At 48.4% G+C, this 18252-nt stretch overlaps 1 protein-coding gene across 20 annotated transcripts in view; it reads right to left on the bottom strand.

Annotated features, from left to right (window-relative positions):
- Positions 1-4844: 4844 nt before the first annotated feature.
- Positions 4845-18252, bottom strand: part of clasp1a (cytoplasmic linker associated protein 1a) — a 39618-nt gene continuing 26210 nt past the window's right edge. For 7 of the 20 annotated variants that reach the window (XM_044131158.1, XM_044131160.1, XM_044131163.1 and 4 more), the window contains 16 exons: positions 17450-17513; positions 17343-17345; positions 17100-17263; positions 14531-14609; positions 14319-14462; positions 13431-13580; positions 13253-13359; positions 12107-12226; positions 11791-11938; positions 10678-10924; positions 9081-9137; positions 8660-8850; positions 8396-8524; positions 7474-7680; positions 7047-7163; positions 4845-6156 (listed from right to left, as the gene is read on the bottom strand). In XM_044131158.1, the coding sequence (XP_043987093.1) occupies positions 6070-6156; positions 7047-7163; positions 7474-7680; positions 8396-8524; positions 8660-8850; positions 9081-9137; positions 10678-10924; positions 11791-11938; positions 12107-12226; positions 13253-13359; positions 13431-13580; positions 14319-14462; positions 14531-14609; positions 17100-17263; positions 17343-17345; positions 17450-17513 (2014 nt within the window). In that variant the 3' untranslated portion in view covers positions 4845-6069. The remainder of the gene's footprint in view (positions 6157-7046; positions 7164-7473; positions 7681-8395; positions 8525-8659; positions 8851-9080; positions 9138-10677; positions 10925-11790; positions 11939-12106; positions 12227-13252; positions 13360-13430; positions 13581-14318; positions 14463-14530; positions 14610-17099; positions 17264-17342; positions 17346-17449; positions 17514-18252) is intronic. The other 13 variants (XM_044131162.1, XM_044131164.1, XM_044131167.1 and 10 more) reach the window with 3 other exon arrangements.

Below are 18252 nucleotides of genomic sequence, written 5' to 3'. Positions count from 1 at the left end.
GTTCAGCAAGTGTGTGAAGGACCGAATCGTCAGACTGCTGATTGCAGCCAATCCACATTGTTAGCAGATATAGAGGGCCCCAAAACCACATCTCACTTAGGGCCCCATGAAGGCTTGGGCCGGCCCTGCACACCTCCACCCCCCCTCCTTTGGGAAACCCTCAGAAAGCAGAGCTAACCGTCGAGTTTCTGAACTGTGGGAGGAAACAGGAAACACAGGGAGAACAGGCAAACCGCTGGCCGGGATTTCAACCCAGGACCTTGATGCCTTAAGACAGAAGCTGGTCCACTGTGCAACCTAACATTCTTCATGAGTTAGGATTAATTAAAGTCAACTAGAAATCTGGATTAGTTCTGCTGAAATAATCCAGCTAAATGTGGAAATGAGGGTTTATCACCACTGAGCTCATGGCGCCACCTTGTGGGCAACAGGAAGAGCTTTCTAACTAAAAATATTATGAATGGTGATCCAAATGTTGTCTGGAGATTTTTTCCTGTTGGCAGGAAAACTGGTGATCTCCCACTGCAGGTCACCGCTTCATCTTGGACATCAGCACTAAAACCGACGTTCCTTTTTCCACTTCAGGCTCTTCAATTCAGACAAGACAAAAGATCTGATTGGTAAATTTTATCCATCTTTATTAAAACATGAGCGCCACATTGATTGTTAAAAATGGCAAAAGAAACACATGCAGTTTGAACAAAATCACAATTAATCACAATAAAAGTTCAAAAGTAAGAATTGATCTAGAACTCAAACGTTGTTTCATTATTCATTCAGCATTTCCAACAACTGCAAACATACAAATGAATCAGATCATCAGAGAATCTCAAAGAATTCATATTTCAGTGTAATCATCCCACAGAGCAGGAGATGAGCGACACTCTGAACGCTTCACCATGTCACTAATCCGCCTTCGGAACATCGGAGTCACTTCCAGTATCTACCAGTATGTAATCCCAGTTTACTGAATGTTTGACCCTGAGAAGATCTCTCACCTTCCTCTCTTTCCAAATTTTGCCATTTCTCCACAAAGCAGCAAACTGTTGCTGTGCATCATTGATGCAACTTTGGATTGCTCTGACATGCTTATAGCTGTGCTTTTTCCCCAAAACAAAGTGTATAATGGGGCTCTTGCCACTGTACACTTCCTTCAGCGCAGTGTGAGATGAACCGTCCCAGATCTCTGGGAAACAGGTCTGGTAGCGTTGGCCACATCAACACAGCAATGAAGACCAGATGCAAACTCAGCGGACGGAGTCGGCTCACTCAGAACCTGCTGAAGGAAGCGGAGCAGATGTTTGTACACAATAACACTTTGTTTTTTCCAATACATTTGATTGAATTTTCTCTTTTAGGACACAAACTGAACATTGTGAACATGAACTTACACACCTCCATTCAAACCTGCATTAGTTTTAAAATCATGCAAAACTCTTTAGATTGAGACAGAGAAAAATAACAACATGAAAATAGAAACTGTCGTCAACACGTCCAGGAACAAGCTCCGCCTTCTTCCCTACCATCCTCACATTTGGCTCCCAGAGGTTCCCAAAGTCTCTCCGTTTATTCTTGGTGATGTTTGTTAGGTTTTCCAGTCTGAGCGAATTTGCAATTTGTTTCTTCCAGAGTCCCAGGGAGGGGCCTCCACGCCCCCCCAGCATGATGCAACAGATCTTCTGCCTGAAGAAGATCTGTAATCTATTCATTTAGATTTAGTCTGATTGTTTTTAATCCCACTGGGTTTATTCCTAGAACAGATTTGAACCTCTAAAGGGACTTTAACCTTAAACAATTCAGACAGACGGTAGATAGAAGAGTTCCTTTTTCAGATGATCATTAAGTGGAAGATCACTGGACCTGTGATGAACCCTGACGGGTTATAAAGGTTCTCATGAGCCATTTATATTGTAGAAGTTTAAATCGTGTTTATGGGTTGTTTTTGTGGTTTTAAACATTCTGATTCCAGTCCTCCTCATCCATCTCTTCAAGAGTTTCTCTTCTCCAAGCGTCTAACTTGTCAGTTGCTGAATCCTTAGAGGAAAACGTTTCCCTTCCAAGTCCCCAACGCAGACCTCTTCTATGTTTGTTAAGGTGGAACGTCAACTCTTCCTTTCAGTTTTGAAACATAACTTTTCAATTGTAAGTATTTAAAAATTAAATATTTAAATACTTCTTGCATAACTGATCAAATGTAAGCAACATGCCCTCGACTTATAGATCTTTAATCTTTCCATAGTTTAAATCCTCCATCATGTTTTCTGGGTGAACCTTTCATTACCCCAAATAGGGATGAACTGGGAAAGTTCTGGTCGGCTCCATGTTTCTGTGCTGCGTCCCAAATGATAGTTGTATTTTTTAAGAAAGGGTTCTTTGTGGGGGTTTTAGTGTCTTTATATCTGAAGAATATAGGAAGGTGTTTAAGGGGAAACCTGGAACAGGTTGCTGTTCAATGTGTAGCCAAGCTGGAGGCGCCAAAAGTAACGAGTAGCTGATGTTGGTTGGGCGGCCATATAACACCGTCTGAGGTCAGGGAGGTGAAGTCCACCTCTTTCATAGGGCAAATAGAGCCGCTATACACGGAGTCTTGCTTTTCTATTACTCCAAATAAACTGATTAAATAGTTTGTCCAGACTGTCATAAAATGAATCTGACAGTGGCAATGGAAGTGTTTAGAAATAGTACAAAAATCTGGGCAAGATTGTCATTTTTAATAAATTTATTCAACCCATCATGGATATTGGCAAATTGGACCATCGATTTTCATTTCTGTGACTTTTTCCACAAAGGGATCATAATTTGCTGCACTTATTTCATTGAGGGATGGGGTGATTTTATTTCATAACTTCATGACCTTTGACTTTCTCTCTTCTGGTCTGTTGAACAGCTTCAGTCTCAGATCAACTCAGCAGCAGAAACAGAAACTTTCTACCTGTTGGGGAAAATTTAGACTAGATCTGCTTTGCATTTCCTCTCATGAAGGCAGTGATACAGTAGGATCAATCAGATTATTGATTATTAAGGGTCGTTGGTATTTTGTTGTACCGAGATTTTCTTCAATGTGCCCCTTTTTTAAATTTGAGCCTCTGCCCCTCCAAAGGTCTCTGCACGGCCCTGGTTGGTTGGATGGATGGTTGGATGGATGGATGGATGGATGTTGGATGGACAGTTGGGTGGACGATTGGATGGTTGGTTGGATGGATGGATGGTTGGATGGTTGGATGGACAGTTGGGTGGACGATTGGATGGTTGGATGGATGGTTGGTTGGATGGATGGATGGTTGGATGGTTGGATGGACAGTTGGATGGACGGTTGGGTGGATGGATGGACGGTTGGATGGATGGATGGACGGACAGTTGGGTGGACGATTGGATGGATGATGGATGGATGGATGGATGGACGATTGGATGGTTGGATGGATGGATGGATGGATGGATGGACAGTTGGGTGGACAATTGGATAGTTGGTTGGTTGGATGGATAGTTGGTTGGATGGATGGTTGGTTGGATGGATGGTTGGTTGGATGGATGGTTGGTTGGATGGATGGATGTATGGTTGGATGGATGGATAGTTGGTTGGATGGATGGTTGGTTGGATGGATGGACAGTTGGGTGGACAATTAGATGGTTGGTTGGATGGATGTATGGTTGGATGGTTGGGTGGACGATTGGATGGATGGATGGATGGTTGGTTGGATGGATAGTTGGTTGGATGGTTGGTTGGACGATTGGATGGATGGATGGATGGATGGTTGATTGGACGGACGGACGGAGAACAGAACATCCATCTGTTCTGTTAGAACCCTCAGCCAGTCTTGTTTCCAGGACATCAGAACCAGAACTTTCTGTTCTGTACCTTTTGGTGCCGATCCGCTGACCGCCTGATCAGGAACTGGGAGACCAACTTTAGAACCCGATCACGACAAGGATTTGTTCAGGACCTGGGACACATGAATCACAGAGGAATACCCTGGACTAAGATTGACCTTTGACCTTGGTTCAGACAGCCTGAAGGCTGCAGGATTGATAATGCAGTAGCAGTAAGGTTGTAGCTGGTACCTGATCTGGATCAGCACCAGCCTTCAGCTTTTTATCGGATTAGTTAGAAGCTACAGATGTGTGAGAGCAGCTGCAGAAATGCAACCAGAACCATGCTGCTGCTTGAGGTCCAGTTCTCTTTCAGAGTCTGGAGGAAGAGTAGAACCTGCTCCGTTTGTGGTTCATTTAGGAAGCCATGCTATCTGCTGGTTCTGGTCCAATGCCTTCTATCTGCAGGCAAAGCAGAACCACACAGAGAACCTTTGGATTACTTGTCCGGAGGGAAGACACATCAGAACCAAGAAAGACGACCAGCTGAAGGTCCATTATCAGAATCACCTGGGTTTCCAGAACCTCCTCCATGCCAGACTGCATTGATCCATGCGTAAGGAACCCAGACCTGATTCTGAGTGCCGATACCGAACAGCATGCCCATATTTCTGGGCCTCTAGCTGGTCAGCTGTGGTTCTTGCAGAACTTTGACTTTCATCAGCTGGAGCCCAGAACAACACAAATTAAAACCTAACCCCTCTGGGTTGGATTAGAGTAATGATGCAGGTCAGAACTGGAGCACAAGAGATGCTGAACCTCAAATTGAGTCACTAATGCTAACTGACCTCTGAGGAGTCGCAGCAGAGCGTTTAAATCCCTTGGATGGTGCCGGTCTGTTGAGTCTCCATGCTGCTGCTTGTCTGTATCAGAAACCAGGTAATTGGGCCAGAGTTCTGATCCGTTTTATTGGATTATTTAAACCTGGGGAGTTATAAAACGATCTCAGACAGAAAGAATTAAACCGGTCAGAAAAGTTTTACTTTCAGTCTGTTTATTTCTTCACTTCGCTGCAAATCTGACAGGATTTAAAGAAGAGCAACTGTACAGTTCACCATTATCATCATCTTCATCATCATCATCAAATCAGAACAAGAAAATAAAACCTGATCAAATAAAATATATAAATACAAGTCGCAATATTGCAGCAAAACAAAGTATGACCAGCTTCAGGGTGGCGGGTTCTTCTAAAATAAAACAGAAAGAGGCCCGGAGGAGGAGAAGCGAGGCAGCACCGGCTACGGGTCCGTTTCAGTACCGGATCAGAACTTCCTGTACATTCGTGACTTATGAGCCGCTCTGGACCTCCTCACCGACATCCAGAACCACGACAAAGAAAATCTGAAGATTCATCAGCAGGACAAAGGTTCCTGCTAAACTCTGGAGCGGCCTGTGGGGATCCAGACTCCTCCAGAACCAGATCCAGAGGCGGCCCGGTGGTTCTACTAGAACCAGAACCAGGCTGGGGTGACAAAGTGCACTTTAGAAGAGGCGGAGCTCCACATGCTAGCTAGCTCACTGACGTGCAAACAGTGACTATCGACGTGTATTTACAGAACACCTGCAAGGTTCTGGTCCGGGTCTCCAGGAGGAGACAGAACCAGACCTCTGGAGAGCTCCAGAACCCGGCCGCTATCTGCTCCTCAAGTTAAGGCAACCAAAAATTCTACTCTCTGATTGGACGGTGGGATCTGTGACTCTGTTCTTATTGTCCAATCAGGAGGTTTTCTGAACAGATGAAAATGTCTCCAAACTTTCTGGGAAAAGTCTTTTTTATTTATGTGAGGCGGATTAATTCCTGGGAACCAAATTTCTAGGAGCTGATTGCTCAGACTGAGCAGTGTTGGTCTCAGAACCTCAGGTCGGGTCCAGATGTGTTTCCAGGTGTGAAGCGGGTCTCTGCAGGTGGAACAGAGAAGACGTCGCACTAGAGCAACAACCAATGCTTTGGAGAACCGCAATTTGATCCAAAGTTCTGGATGAGTTAGACGGGTCGGGTTGGGTCGGGTCGGTCCCTAAGGGCACGTAGAAAACAATCAGAAGGTGCTGCTGAACTTCTGGATCCGGCCATGTGAACTTATGGAGAAGCTGCAGGAGAACCGGGTCGGCTCCAGCTCAGATGCAAAGCAGGACAGCAGGTTAGGGTGGAGCGGGAAGTTCTACTTGGGTCCAGAAGGTTCTGAAGGTTCTACAGGGCTCACATTAACTGTGAGAGGAAACATCGGAGGAGCTACTGCTGTTGCTGTTGGTGGTCTGGGCCCGCTTGATGTAGAGGTTCAGAAGCTTCATCTGCAGACAGAGACAGAACCGTCAGGAGAACCGGCCCGGTTCGCAGAACCGTCAGGAGAACCGGCCCGGTTCGCAGAACCGTCAGGAGAACCGGCCCGGTTCGCAGAACCGTCAGGAGAACCGGCCCGGTTCGCAGAACCGTCAGGAGAACCGGCCCGGTTCGCAGAACCGTCAGGAGAACCGGCCCGGTTCGCAGAACCGTCAGGAGAACCGGCCCGGTTCGCAGTCTGGATGTAGTTTGGATCCTTCTATACATTTGACTGTGGTTTAGAGCAGTGGTCCCCAACCACCGGGCCGCGGACCGGTACCGGTCCGTAGACCGATTGGTACCGGGCCACGCAAGAAATAATTAAATATGTCTGTTCTATGTATTCAGTCTGGAGGTGCTTTTATTTTGAAAATCCTAAACCGGATGCTGTCGGTTACGTTTTGTAGCAGAATGAGTGAGAAACAACGGCATCACTCATTCTTATAACGCCCCCAATGACTTATGATTTGACACCAAATGTATTCATCAGGGATAAATATTAGCAAATCTGGTGCAGAAATGGATTTTACTTGATGACCATCTTGTGTTTTTAATAAACCAGATTCTGGGTCAAACATTCAGGCTGCTGCTGCGCTGCAGGAACAGAACAGAGGCATCCATCTGACTGACAGAGGATCTTTGGTCCAACTCTCTGAAGGGCCACCACAGTGTTTCACTAAGGCTGAGGTCTGGACTTTGACTAGGCCGTTCTGCTGTAGATCTGCTGCTGGACAAATGGATTCACAATGGACTTTAGAAAACTGCCTACATCATCACCCCTGGACCAGAGAGACCATCAGAACCTGATGCTGGACCTGACACGGGTCCAATATGTGTGTGTGTGTGTGTGTGTGAGAGCTACCTTGCTGCCTGTCAGCTGTGCCAGGTGAGGTTTCAGCTCCTCTCCAATCACGGCGTAGATGGCCACCAGGCAGAACACGCTGGCCTTGCGGACGCTGCTCTCTGTGTTGTCATAGCCCTGCAGCAGACACAAGCAGCATCAGGAACGCCGTGCACGAGCGCACGCACGCGCACGCACACACACACACGCACGCACACACACACACACACACACACGCACGCACACACACACGCACGCACACGCCCACACGCCCACACGCACACGGCGGGTCAGCAGGAACATGGAAAGAGTCGCACCCGGAGCAGAGTGCTCACAAACATTTCCAGGAAAAATAAGGCAAAAAATTTCCACTGTCCAAATAAGCTGCTGTGCGGGCGTCATGGAAGAATCCGCCGGGGGCTGGAAACGGGTCGGAACCGGAACCCACCTGCAGCAGGCCGGGGATGATGTCGGGCAGCAGCTGCAGCAGCGAGTCTTTGGCGATGCGTTCGATGACCTTGGTCTGCATCTTGATGGCGGCCAGGTTGATGGGGTAGTCGGCGGTCTGGACGATGGGGCACAGCACCTTGATGCACTGCTCCGGGTGGATGGAGCCGGCCAGCGTGGACGCCGCCTCCTCGGCCGCACGCACCACCTGGGGGACGACACGGCGGCTAGGTCAGAGGTCGACTGCCTCACAGCCGACCTCTGACCTCTCACACCTAAACACACCTAGCCATGTCAGTCATTCTGCTAAATAAGATTCGTCCTTTAGCGGCGAAGAGCAGAACTCCAAACTAAAACCCAAAACTATCAGACTCCAGGAGAACCAGAACCACTTCAGGTTCATGAAGACCAAATCATTCTGATAAACTACGTCTCTGCTTTTCATCAACAACAGAATCAGGAAAAGGAACAAAAGACAAATTCAGAGAGAACAAGAGACCGAAGAAAAACCAGGAGATGAAAAACCGAAACTAAAAAACTGCAGAAACTTTTTAGACATAGAAACAGAGCTGCTTCAGGAACCCATGAGAGGTTCTGAAGGTTCTGGAATTATTAGAATAATGGTAATAATAATACCCGGCTGCACAGTGGGGCAGTGGGTAGCACTGTTGCCTTGCAGCAACAAGGTCCTGGGTTCGATTCCCAGCCCAGAGTCTTTCTGCATGTTCTCTCCGGTTCTCCGGTTCCGCCCTCGGTCCAGAACTGTCTCTAACTTCTAGGTGTGATTGGTTGATTATTATTTCATTGGTCAATCAAAGTGTTGAATGAATGAACGGCTGATATTCATTCATTCATTCATATCAAGGGTGCTAATACTTTTCACCAAGAAACCAGGAGTTTCTCCAGAACCAGAACCGGATCACCTCTTTGTGGGAGTCCTTGTGGGCCTCCAGGGTCTTCATGATGGTCAGCTCGGCGTAGTTCCTGAACCGGGTCGGCTGGTTCCTCAAGATCTCCTTCAGAACCCGGAGGGCCAGGGCCCGGATGGTGTGCTGCCAGGAGACGAGAACCGGATCAGTACCGCCCCAGAGTCCTGGTCCGGTCCCTCTGGAGAGAGACCACCAGCAGGCCTGGAGGAACCCCAGGAAGGAGAACCGGACCAGGACCGCCCCAGAACCAGAACTTACGTCCTTGTCGCAGAGCGTCTCCAGCAGCAGCAGCAGGACGGTCTTGAAGTGTTCGTCCCACATGGGGGCGCTGTCCTCCCGCGTGACCTTCAGCAGCTCCAGCAGCGCCGCGCGCCGCTCCTCGCTGCGCTCGTTGTGATTGGACAGCTCCTTCAGCAGGTCCGCCACCAGGTCAGAATGGTCCGGTCCGACTGCTCGGAACCAGAGAGGGGTTAGCATGGAACGTCTCCGACATCCTGAACGATTCTAGAACCGGGTAACGTCCCAGAGTCAGAGTAAACGGACCCGACCCGGCAGAACCGACCCGACCTGACCCAGCAAAACGTCGGTTCTGTCGGGTCGGTCCTGACCCGACAGAACCGACGGTTCTAGGAGATAAATGAGGGAAACAAACAGCAAGAGGAGGAGGAAGAGCGTTTACCAGGACAAAAGCCTTTAGGGAGACTCGTCTTGTTTTCACCCGAATCTTTCTGCCGACCTGTGGGAGGTGGGGTCAGGGGTCAGGGGTCAGGGTCAGGGAGGATGAAGATGGGGAGGTGGGTGCAGAGGGAACAATGTGATGGCAGCAACGGAAACAAATGTGCTGAACAGCTGGATGGAGACATGTTTGGTTTCAGCAGCTTTGCTTCCTGTTTCCATGGCGACAGTCTTAGGTGACCTCTCACCTGGATCTCAGGGGACCACCTGGCCGCTGCGCTAGCATTAGCAGCTGATCCAGTTCTGAGCCGCGCCAGCGTCTGGTTCTACTTTCATTTCACACTAAAGTGAAACTCTTTATTTAATATTTATTTCATACTACTATAATACTGCAGGCTGTTTAGTTCTTCATTTAAAATATTGTCACACGAATGTTGCCATGTCATTCTGGGTAAATGTGGTCTGATGGTCAAACTAACTCCGTCCAGCCAAACAGTGATGCGTAACGTCTTTAAGCCTTTTCAAACTGAACCAGAGCGTTGAAATCCATCGGAACGTAGAAACATGGAGTGATGATGACGAGGAGGACCGAACAGAGGAAGGGGACAGTTGGACATAGGAGCTGCTGCTGCCTTCAGCTTCATAAAGGAAACGATGGAGGACATGTACCTCTGGTCAGACTGTGTGATCCGACCAGAAGACGCAGCCATACCTCCGTGTCCGGCCCAGAAACAGCTGTTAGAGCCTTCTTCAGTTTTGCTCATACAAGTGACTCAAAGTCTTCTGGAGAGAAATGTTGAGGGCCAAATAGGCCCTTTGTAAGTTATGTTTGGCTGTGGCTCTCCCACTGCGCTCTTCTTTTTGCACATGTGGGAACTCGCCTTTTTTGGTTAGTTTTACTTACAGCCAGCAGCGCCACCATGTGGCAACATCTAAAATTGCACCAGGCAAACACAACCTGATAAACTCAGGTAAAGTTAAGCTTGCTGTGTTTACTCTGTAGATTCCGGTACAGAACAGGCCAAAATGCGTCATCAACCCATTGGTGACAAAATGGCGACCTCCATGGGTGAAAAATATAACTACAGATAAACATTTCTGAAGTAATTATTAGTTTTGCTGTATCACAAAAAGCATTTTTTAAAGAAAAGTTTGACATATTTAGGTCAACATGTTCAGCTAATCCTGAATCAGTCGCCCATCGCTGGTCAATGACTGCCCCCTGGTGGTCAGATAGTTATACAGCCAATGGCTGCTGTCATTTTCTACTAGGGCTGTACAATACTGAGTCAATTTTAGTGTCATCACAATGTTTACCAATATCATCATTGAAATATTTTCTAATACTATAGTCTTCACAATATTTACAAATAAAATCATAATCAGAATATTTTGTAATATTGTGCAGCTCTTATTTCCAGAGTGAAGGAGTCTTCCTGCTGCACAGCGCCCCCTCCAGGAGTCACAGACAACTGATTCTGGGATCTGTTAGCATGTTAACAACCTGTGTGATCCCTGATTCAACCTGGAGACGAGTCCATGTGATAACAGCAGGTAACCTTTGACCCTTGTTGGGACGCGCAGAGTGTCTGCAGACTCACAGTCACGGAACTGCTCCACGTCGTCATCGAACACGGCCTCCTTCAGCGCGCTCTTATCGTAGGCGCAGATGGTTTCTCCAAAGCCGTAGGGGGCAAACTCGCGGCTCCGGGGCCCGGAGAAGGACCGTGGCGACGGGGTGTTGAGCAGCGACGTCTTGTTATCCAGGGCGGTGCGGCCGCCTTCCACCACGTCTAAACCCGGACGACCATCAGGACCTGGAGACGGAGCCACGACTTCTCTTCCCACCTGACAGGAGGAACTTCAGAATTAATCATACTTTCAAAATAAAACGGCAGGATTTAGCATCTCTTTGCATTTGCAAAAAGCCGATATCATGCACCTGAAGTTTATAAATGCAGTTATTATAACAGGTTTTCCTGTAGTATTACTGACTATTAGAAGGAAGTGGAAGCTTGTGACTGGCATCAGACCCTACCCTAATCCACCAGTAATTTACAAGTAATCCACCAGTAATACCCATTAGCCGACCAGTAATACACCAGTAGTACACCAGTAATCCACCAGTAATCCACTAGTAATCCACCAGTAATCCACCAGTAATCCACCAGTAATCCACCAGTAATCCACCAGTAATCCACCAGTAATCTACCAGTAATCCACCAGTAATCCACCAGTAATCCACCAGTAATCTACCAGTAATCCACCAGTAATCTACCAGTAATCCACCAGTAATCTACCAGTAATCTACCAGTAATCCACCAGTAATCCACCAGTAATCTACCAGTAATCCACCAGTAATCTACCAGTAATCCACCAGTAATCTACCAGTAATCTACCAGTAATCCACCAGTAATCTACCAGTAATCCACCAGTAATCTACCAGTAATCTACCAGTAATCTACCAGTAATCCACCAGTAATCTACCAGTAATCCACCAGTAATCTACCAGTAATCTACCAGTAATCCACCAGTAATCTACCAGTAATCCACCAGTAGTACCAGTAATCTACCAGTAATCTACCAGTAATCCACCAGTAGTACACTAGTAATCTACCAGTAATCCACCAGTAGTACCAGTAATCTACCAGTAATCCACCAGTAGTACCAGTAATCCACCAGTAGTACCAGTAATCCACCAGTGGGACACTCACGCCGTCGTCCCTCTTGCCGTCGCGGCGCAGCGGTTCCTTCAGGTCCTCCTGGCTGCGGTAGCTGAAGCTCTGGATGGCCTCGGTGACGCCGCGCAGCGAGCTGTAGATCTCCTCGGCGTTCATGTTCTCCGTGTCGTACTCCGTCACACTGCGGGGCACAGAGGCGGAACGGCGGGTCAGAGGACGCAGCTAGAGCAGAAACACGGCCGCCGGTCCGCATGCGTGCGCAGTGTTTCTGCCGCCGGTCCGATCCGAGCGTGCCGACGTGTCGCCAAGCGACGCTCAGCGACAAACAGAACAACTGGACTCGGTCTACCTGGGTGAAAAGGCTCGGCGCAGGGCCCTGAGGCCGGGGGCGGCGGGGTCGCACTGAGGCAGGGGGGCGGCAGGGGGCGCAGCGTGGAGCAGCCCGTCGACCCCCCAACCCCACAAACGACTGTAGCAGCAGGAAGGGAGGATGGAGGAGAGAAGGAAACCAATGAGAGGAGGCAGGACAAGGACGGAGACAGAGGAGAGACAAAAAGAGTCTGAGCTGAGAGGGTCAGGTTAGAGGACAGATCTGCTTCCTGCTGACCAGTGAACCAGAGGTTGACTAGGTGACTAGTGGCACGCCGAGCCGTCGGCCACCAATCATAATCGACCAATTTCCGTGGAAAAGTGTGATTAGTGACGGCCGATCACAAACCGATCACCTGACGGTGAACTCTCACACCGAACGTCTGCTTAAAGCTGCAGCAAGCAAATTAAAAAAGATTTTTTTAAACGTTCGCTGTCTTGGCATGAGAGATAATCTGTAAAAAAAAAAAATTTGAATAAAAGATGTAGGTGCTCTGCCCCCTTCAGACGTTCTGCAGAATTACATGGCAGCTAGCCATGCTATCGCTATCAGGCCGGTTGGGTTGATGACTTCAATGCAACCTGCATGAATGAATGTTTCATTTTTTACCTGACATGTGAAAAGTGTTGAGATGTATTTGACTGTATGTTTAATGTAGGCTTCGAGAGCCTTACTGTTCCATATGTTATTACAGATCGCTGTTTTTCTTTATGCTTCGGACCTGCAGGTATTTTATGTTTTTGTCTGAATTTCATGGTTCCGTTTTGCCAGATCTCATAGCAGCATTTATACTAGAAACATTAAGGAAAAAACCTGATCGCAGCATCCGGAGGTTCTGACCTTTCAGACTCGGGACGGTTCCAGCGGTTCTGATGGGAAGCTTTTCACTTCCATCCGGAGCGTTGCTCTCAGCAGGTCTCATGGCTCCACTACCATTTTTATCTTATGCCGATGATTTCTACACACGTTTACAGTAGCAATCATGGCGCCTCCATCTGTGGATGGACTATCATGCAACCAGAACCCCGGTGGGTCGGTACCAGAACGCCTTACAGACAAGGTTCTCCAGGACCAGCAGGCAGGTTTGGTGGTGACAGAACCGGCCGCGGTCCGGTCGGTTCCTACCTGGGAGACAGGCCGCCGTGGGAGCAGTTGGTGGGGGAAGTGAGCGGGCTGGACCTGCTGGGGGCGTGGCGCGGCGCCGTCCGGCCCACCGTGTTGCTGGGAGACCCCTGGAGAACAGAAGCAGAAGCTGAGCTTGATAAGGCCTGGACCGGGTTCTGGAGGTTCTGGAGGGACTCACCACGCCGCTGCTGGTGTTGCTGGAGTTCTTGAGGTGGCTGTGCAGCAGCTTGGTGGCGCCGTCCTGGAAGGTCTTGGGCAGCGCGCCCAGCAGCATGGTGAACTCCGGCGTGTTCAGCTCAAACAGCGCGATCAGAACCACCTGGGCCGCCTGCGCACAGAACCAGAACCACTTACTGATCCCAGGTCCTGGAACCAGCAGAACCAAACATGCAGAGGAACCTCTGTCAGAACCAGAACCTGGCACCGGCCATTGATCAGAGCAGGAGAACTGGGCCAACAGAACCCAGCAACAACAGGTGATGTCCAGCAGAACCTGGAGAAGTTCTGGTGTCGACTCGGCTCTGGAACTTCTCCAGTTCTGCCAGGTTCTGCCCGAACGCTGGCCGATCAGTGTACTGAGATCTAGAACCTGATCTGGACCCAGATGGTGGACCTGGTCTGTCCTCCAGAACCAACCCCTGACCCGGCCCGCTCTCAGCTGAGAGTTTTCAAATCGACGCTGACCCTTTAAGTGAGCTGGGTGTCCCTCAGGGCTGCCTTCACGGTCATCGCCACGACGACCATGATCCGGGACCGGACCGAAGTGAGACTCGCCTCGCCCAGATGTGGCGGCCCCGTCTCTCTCAGATCCAGGTGATCGGCCGGAACCAGAACTCAGCCGCTACAAGTCGACTAGGATTCTGATAAAAGGCTTTCATAGTTTCAGATCCAATTAATTTCAGGGTTTGAAATTAATTCAATCACATCTTAATCAGCAAAATCTTCAATCCAAAACCTTTTTACCGCTAATTTATCGAATAAACAGAAAATTGAGCTAAAAACAAAACAGTTTTAACCTTCGGGTGGAAAGCCTTTGTTCTTGTATGGAGGATGAAATGCGTCTCACCTTTCTGACGTCGGAGCTTTTAGGTTCGGTGGTCCAGGTAATGATGCGGGACACCGCCAGCCGCGTCTCGCTGGAGTTCACAAAGTCGGTCGGGTCCATCTGGCGAGCCAGAGACTCGATGTACTTCAGGATGGCGACCTTGACCTGCGGACGACGGGATGTTTAATCCCGGGCCGGCGGAGACGCGGCGGTGGGAAACATCTGTGGCTCACCTTCAGGTTGGGGGTCTGGGTCTGGTCCACGATGAAGCGCATCAGGATGTTGAACTGCTGGTCGAAGGGGAACGACTCCCTGAAACGCAGCAGACAGAAGCTGAGTTCAGTGACCTCTGACCCAGAAGGAGCTGACCGGGTCAGAGCGAAGGGAACACCGAAACCTGCTGGACGGGTCAACGCTGAACATCATCGTCAACCATCAGAGCTCGTTTCCTAGGAAACTTTGATGATCTCAAACTTTCACTGATCAGAGACGATGTTTGAAGAGTAAATATTCAGAGCAGAATAATTCACACCAGGTAACTGGCAACAGAATCAGATCTGGTACCAACTCACCCAATCACCTGGTTTGTAATATTTACTGGACCTCAGGGCTGACGACTCGGCCTCCTTCTGGTCCATTTTATCTAGAATTTATCTGGAGTTTCTCCACCGAGGATGAAGTCATTTGAAGGTCATTTGAGTCTATTCTGGAACCAGAGAAAATTACACTAACAGAAATATGCAGATGATGCTCTGCTTGTTAGAGAGAACATGATGTTTTCAGGCTGTTTGGCACCGGGTCAGGTCACTCTGAGCGGCCAGAACCAACTGGAGTCAGAAGGATTTTATATTTGGACAGATAACGAACAACAACTTGACAAATTTGTTCTTTGGCGCCGCTGAGATGGAGCAGATTTTGATTTCCAGGAAGTCCAAAACCGCTTCCTGGAAGGCCTGAAACACATTTAGTACAAACTGAGGCAGAATAACTAGCAGGGGAAGGGAAGCAATGCTATTGGTCCAAATGTTCCAACACACACCAGTGGAGATGGAACCCCATAAAAAGTGATGCATCCAGTAAGAGCTGGCAGGTTTTGGATATTTGTTAGAGATTCTGTTCTGTGATTAATTACAATTAAATCTCTTCCCGCTCAACCGGAGCAGTGAAGAATCCGAGTCCTGTGTGTTATTTTATATTCATACATTCCATAGTTTGTCACTTTAATTCTCCTATATGCTTCACCTAAAACCAGTAAAACCAGCAATACCAGGACCTCACTGTATGACCAGGATGTATTTAAATAACGGTGAATCAGAGATTCCAGTAAGGCTTTTGGGTTTTGTCGTGGTGGTACCACTGAGCCTCGGGAACCTGGAACCAGTAGTGGAGCGCAGAATGTTCAGTCAATCTAGGAAAGGCAGCTCTACGTTTCAGCAGTTCACAGTTCCCCGACATTTTTATCACCGTGGACCGGTCAAGACTTGGCAATTTTGCTGCAGCCTGGGGGGTGGGGGGGTAATTAATGCAGGATGGTGTTCCCGATCTAAAATCAACATATTCAACATGGTCTGGCCAGATGATGGCGGCCTGTTGGATGTGACACGTAGCCAATCGGAGCGCGGTGATGTAAGAACGGAGGGAATCCCAGACTGTTGTCATGGCAACTGAGAGTCGGTGGACATCGGAGGAGATATGTGGAAATGTTTATTACTACATGTAAAGGTCATTATTATATGTGGTTATGTTTATTCAGTTAAAAATGTTAAATATAAAAACAGAATAATTCCCTCCAAATCACTGAGCAGCAAATTGAGCTGCTGCTCCCTCCGACTTTATCAAACGGTTTTTCTTTTTGTTTCGTCTTTTATGGTTTAAAATGAATCTCTAACTTTCACTACTGCTTGATTATTCTAGATTCATGTTTGGTCTGCTGGGGGTTTTACTGGATTTTCTTCAGGAACCAGGATGTTCTGAGTGGAACCGGTTCTTGTGTGGTGTGTTGCTCCTGCCGTGTGTCTGGACTCAGGAACCGACCAGAACCTGTTGGACTTTTATGGCTCTGTGGTCACAGAGGTTTGGAGAATCGGCCCACAATCCTTAAATCCTGTGAACCAGACCTAAAACTCTCAGCTCTACTCCTCTCATCTCCTCTCTCTGCTGCCCTAACGCTCTGACTCTGGTCGCTATGGTAACGTCTACACATCCCTTCAAAATAAGATACAGAGGCGCCACAAAAACAAACATTTGACCTCAGGATAAGGACTAATGGAGAACTGATCTTGTTTCTCTGCAACCAGACGGTCCATCTGGGAGAGATGAGAGACACCAGAAGTGTTGCTGATGCTCAGGGTTCTTGGTCTCTAGTGGAGAAACAGTTTGAAGCTTCATGGCCTCATTAACATCCGGTCACCATATCATGCAGAGCTTGGACTGTGGGAATCACCTACTGGATAAATCCATCCTCCTGTCTCTTCTCTGGACCTTTTCCCTTCATAAAGAAACTTTACAAAGAATCTGATCTGGTTCTGACCCATTTTGCTGCTTGTGGCTCAATGTTGGCGCCAAGACGGAACCTAGAGGGTCCGGTTAAAGGATTTTCAAAATAAAAGATCCTCCAGACTCAAATAATACATTAAACTGAAATATTTCATTATTTCTTGTGCGGCCCGGTACCAATCGGTCCATGGACCGGTACCGGTCCGCGGCCCGGAGTTTGGGGGCCACTGCACTAGATCATTGAATCAGTGTCTTAGTGATAAAGGCTTGAGCAGCACGCAGGCCGTGCTGCGTCTCAGTGCTGACCTGGTGATGTCCAGAGCCTTCTGGACCTTGGCCTGGACCGAGCCCAGCAGGTCGGCGCCCATCTTCTTCAACAGCTGAGTGAGCAGGACGAAGAGCCAGTCTTGCAGGTCGTCCTTGTGCACCGTGACGAAGTCCACCAGCGTCTCCAGGAACATGCTGAACACCTGGGAGCAAAGGCAGGTTCTGGTCAGACTGGCTCTCCGTCCGACAGGGAGGACACGGACTGAAGGAGCAAACACTCACTCTCTGGAGTTAGAGCCACAGCAAGGCGGGCCGTGAGGCAGAACACACACAGTTAGATCCAGAAACATCTCCAGCTGAAGACCATGCATGTATCTGAGAGTCTCTACCTTACTGTGGGGGTCTGCAAACATCCTGGTGAAGATCTCACAGAGTCTCTTCAGCTCCACCCGGCTGCACAGACAAACAGCCAGTTAGAACCCAACAGAACCAGAACAATGACCCATGACTTCCTGGAGGCATGTCAGGTTCTACCCTACCAACACAAACGTAAACATATGTAGTTTATTTATTTACTTTAATTATTTCTAAGAGAGAAGAAGTTGAACTTTCCAGGGACCTAAACAGAAACTTTGGTCAGACTAAGATGGATCTTTGGAAGAAAAACTGCTCAGGAAACGTTCCGTTCCATGTTTACTGATTGAGTTCTCTTCCACATTATTCTGACCCAAACCAACCTGTTCCCCTCCTGGCCTGTGGGGGCGCTGCACCAACAACCACTGAAGGAAACCACACAAAAACCTCTGAAGACACTGAGAGCAACTTCCTTCTTCACCAGATGGAAACAAGATGGAGGCGTCAGATTTTAGTGTTGGAGGATTTCTCTTTAGTCTTTGGCTGAAGACCAGGAGACATTTCTGCTGCTAGCGCTAGGCTAACATGTTAGCTTTGGTTGGATTTACCCAGAATGCCCTGCGCTGTAGTCCACTTCCTGCTTTTGGAGCGGTTTCTGGTCCGCTGGGCGTTCACATTCAAACTGAACCAGAGTTCATTTCAACCGAACCCAGACCGAGGTTTGGAGGACCAGAGGTCAGAGGTCAGAGGTCAGCTAGTGTTCACACCTCACCAACCGGACTGGACTTTATAGCAAGTGGACCGGAGTCGGGTGAACAGGCTGGTGGTGATGACGCAG

The sequence above is a fragment of the Gambusia affinis genome, linkage group LG11, assembly GCF_019740435.1.
Source record: "Gambusia affinis linkage group LG11, SWU_Gaff_1.0, whole genome shotgun sequence".
Taxonomy (NCBI): Eukaryota; Metazoa; Chordata; class Actinopteri; order Cyprinodontiformes; family Poeciliidae; genus Gambusia; species Gambusia affinis.
Note: the sequence above shows the minus strand (reverse complement) of the source record. Positions and strands in the feature narration are given on the sequence as shown.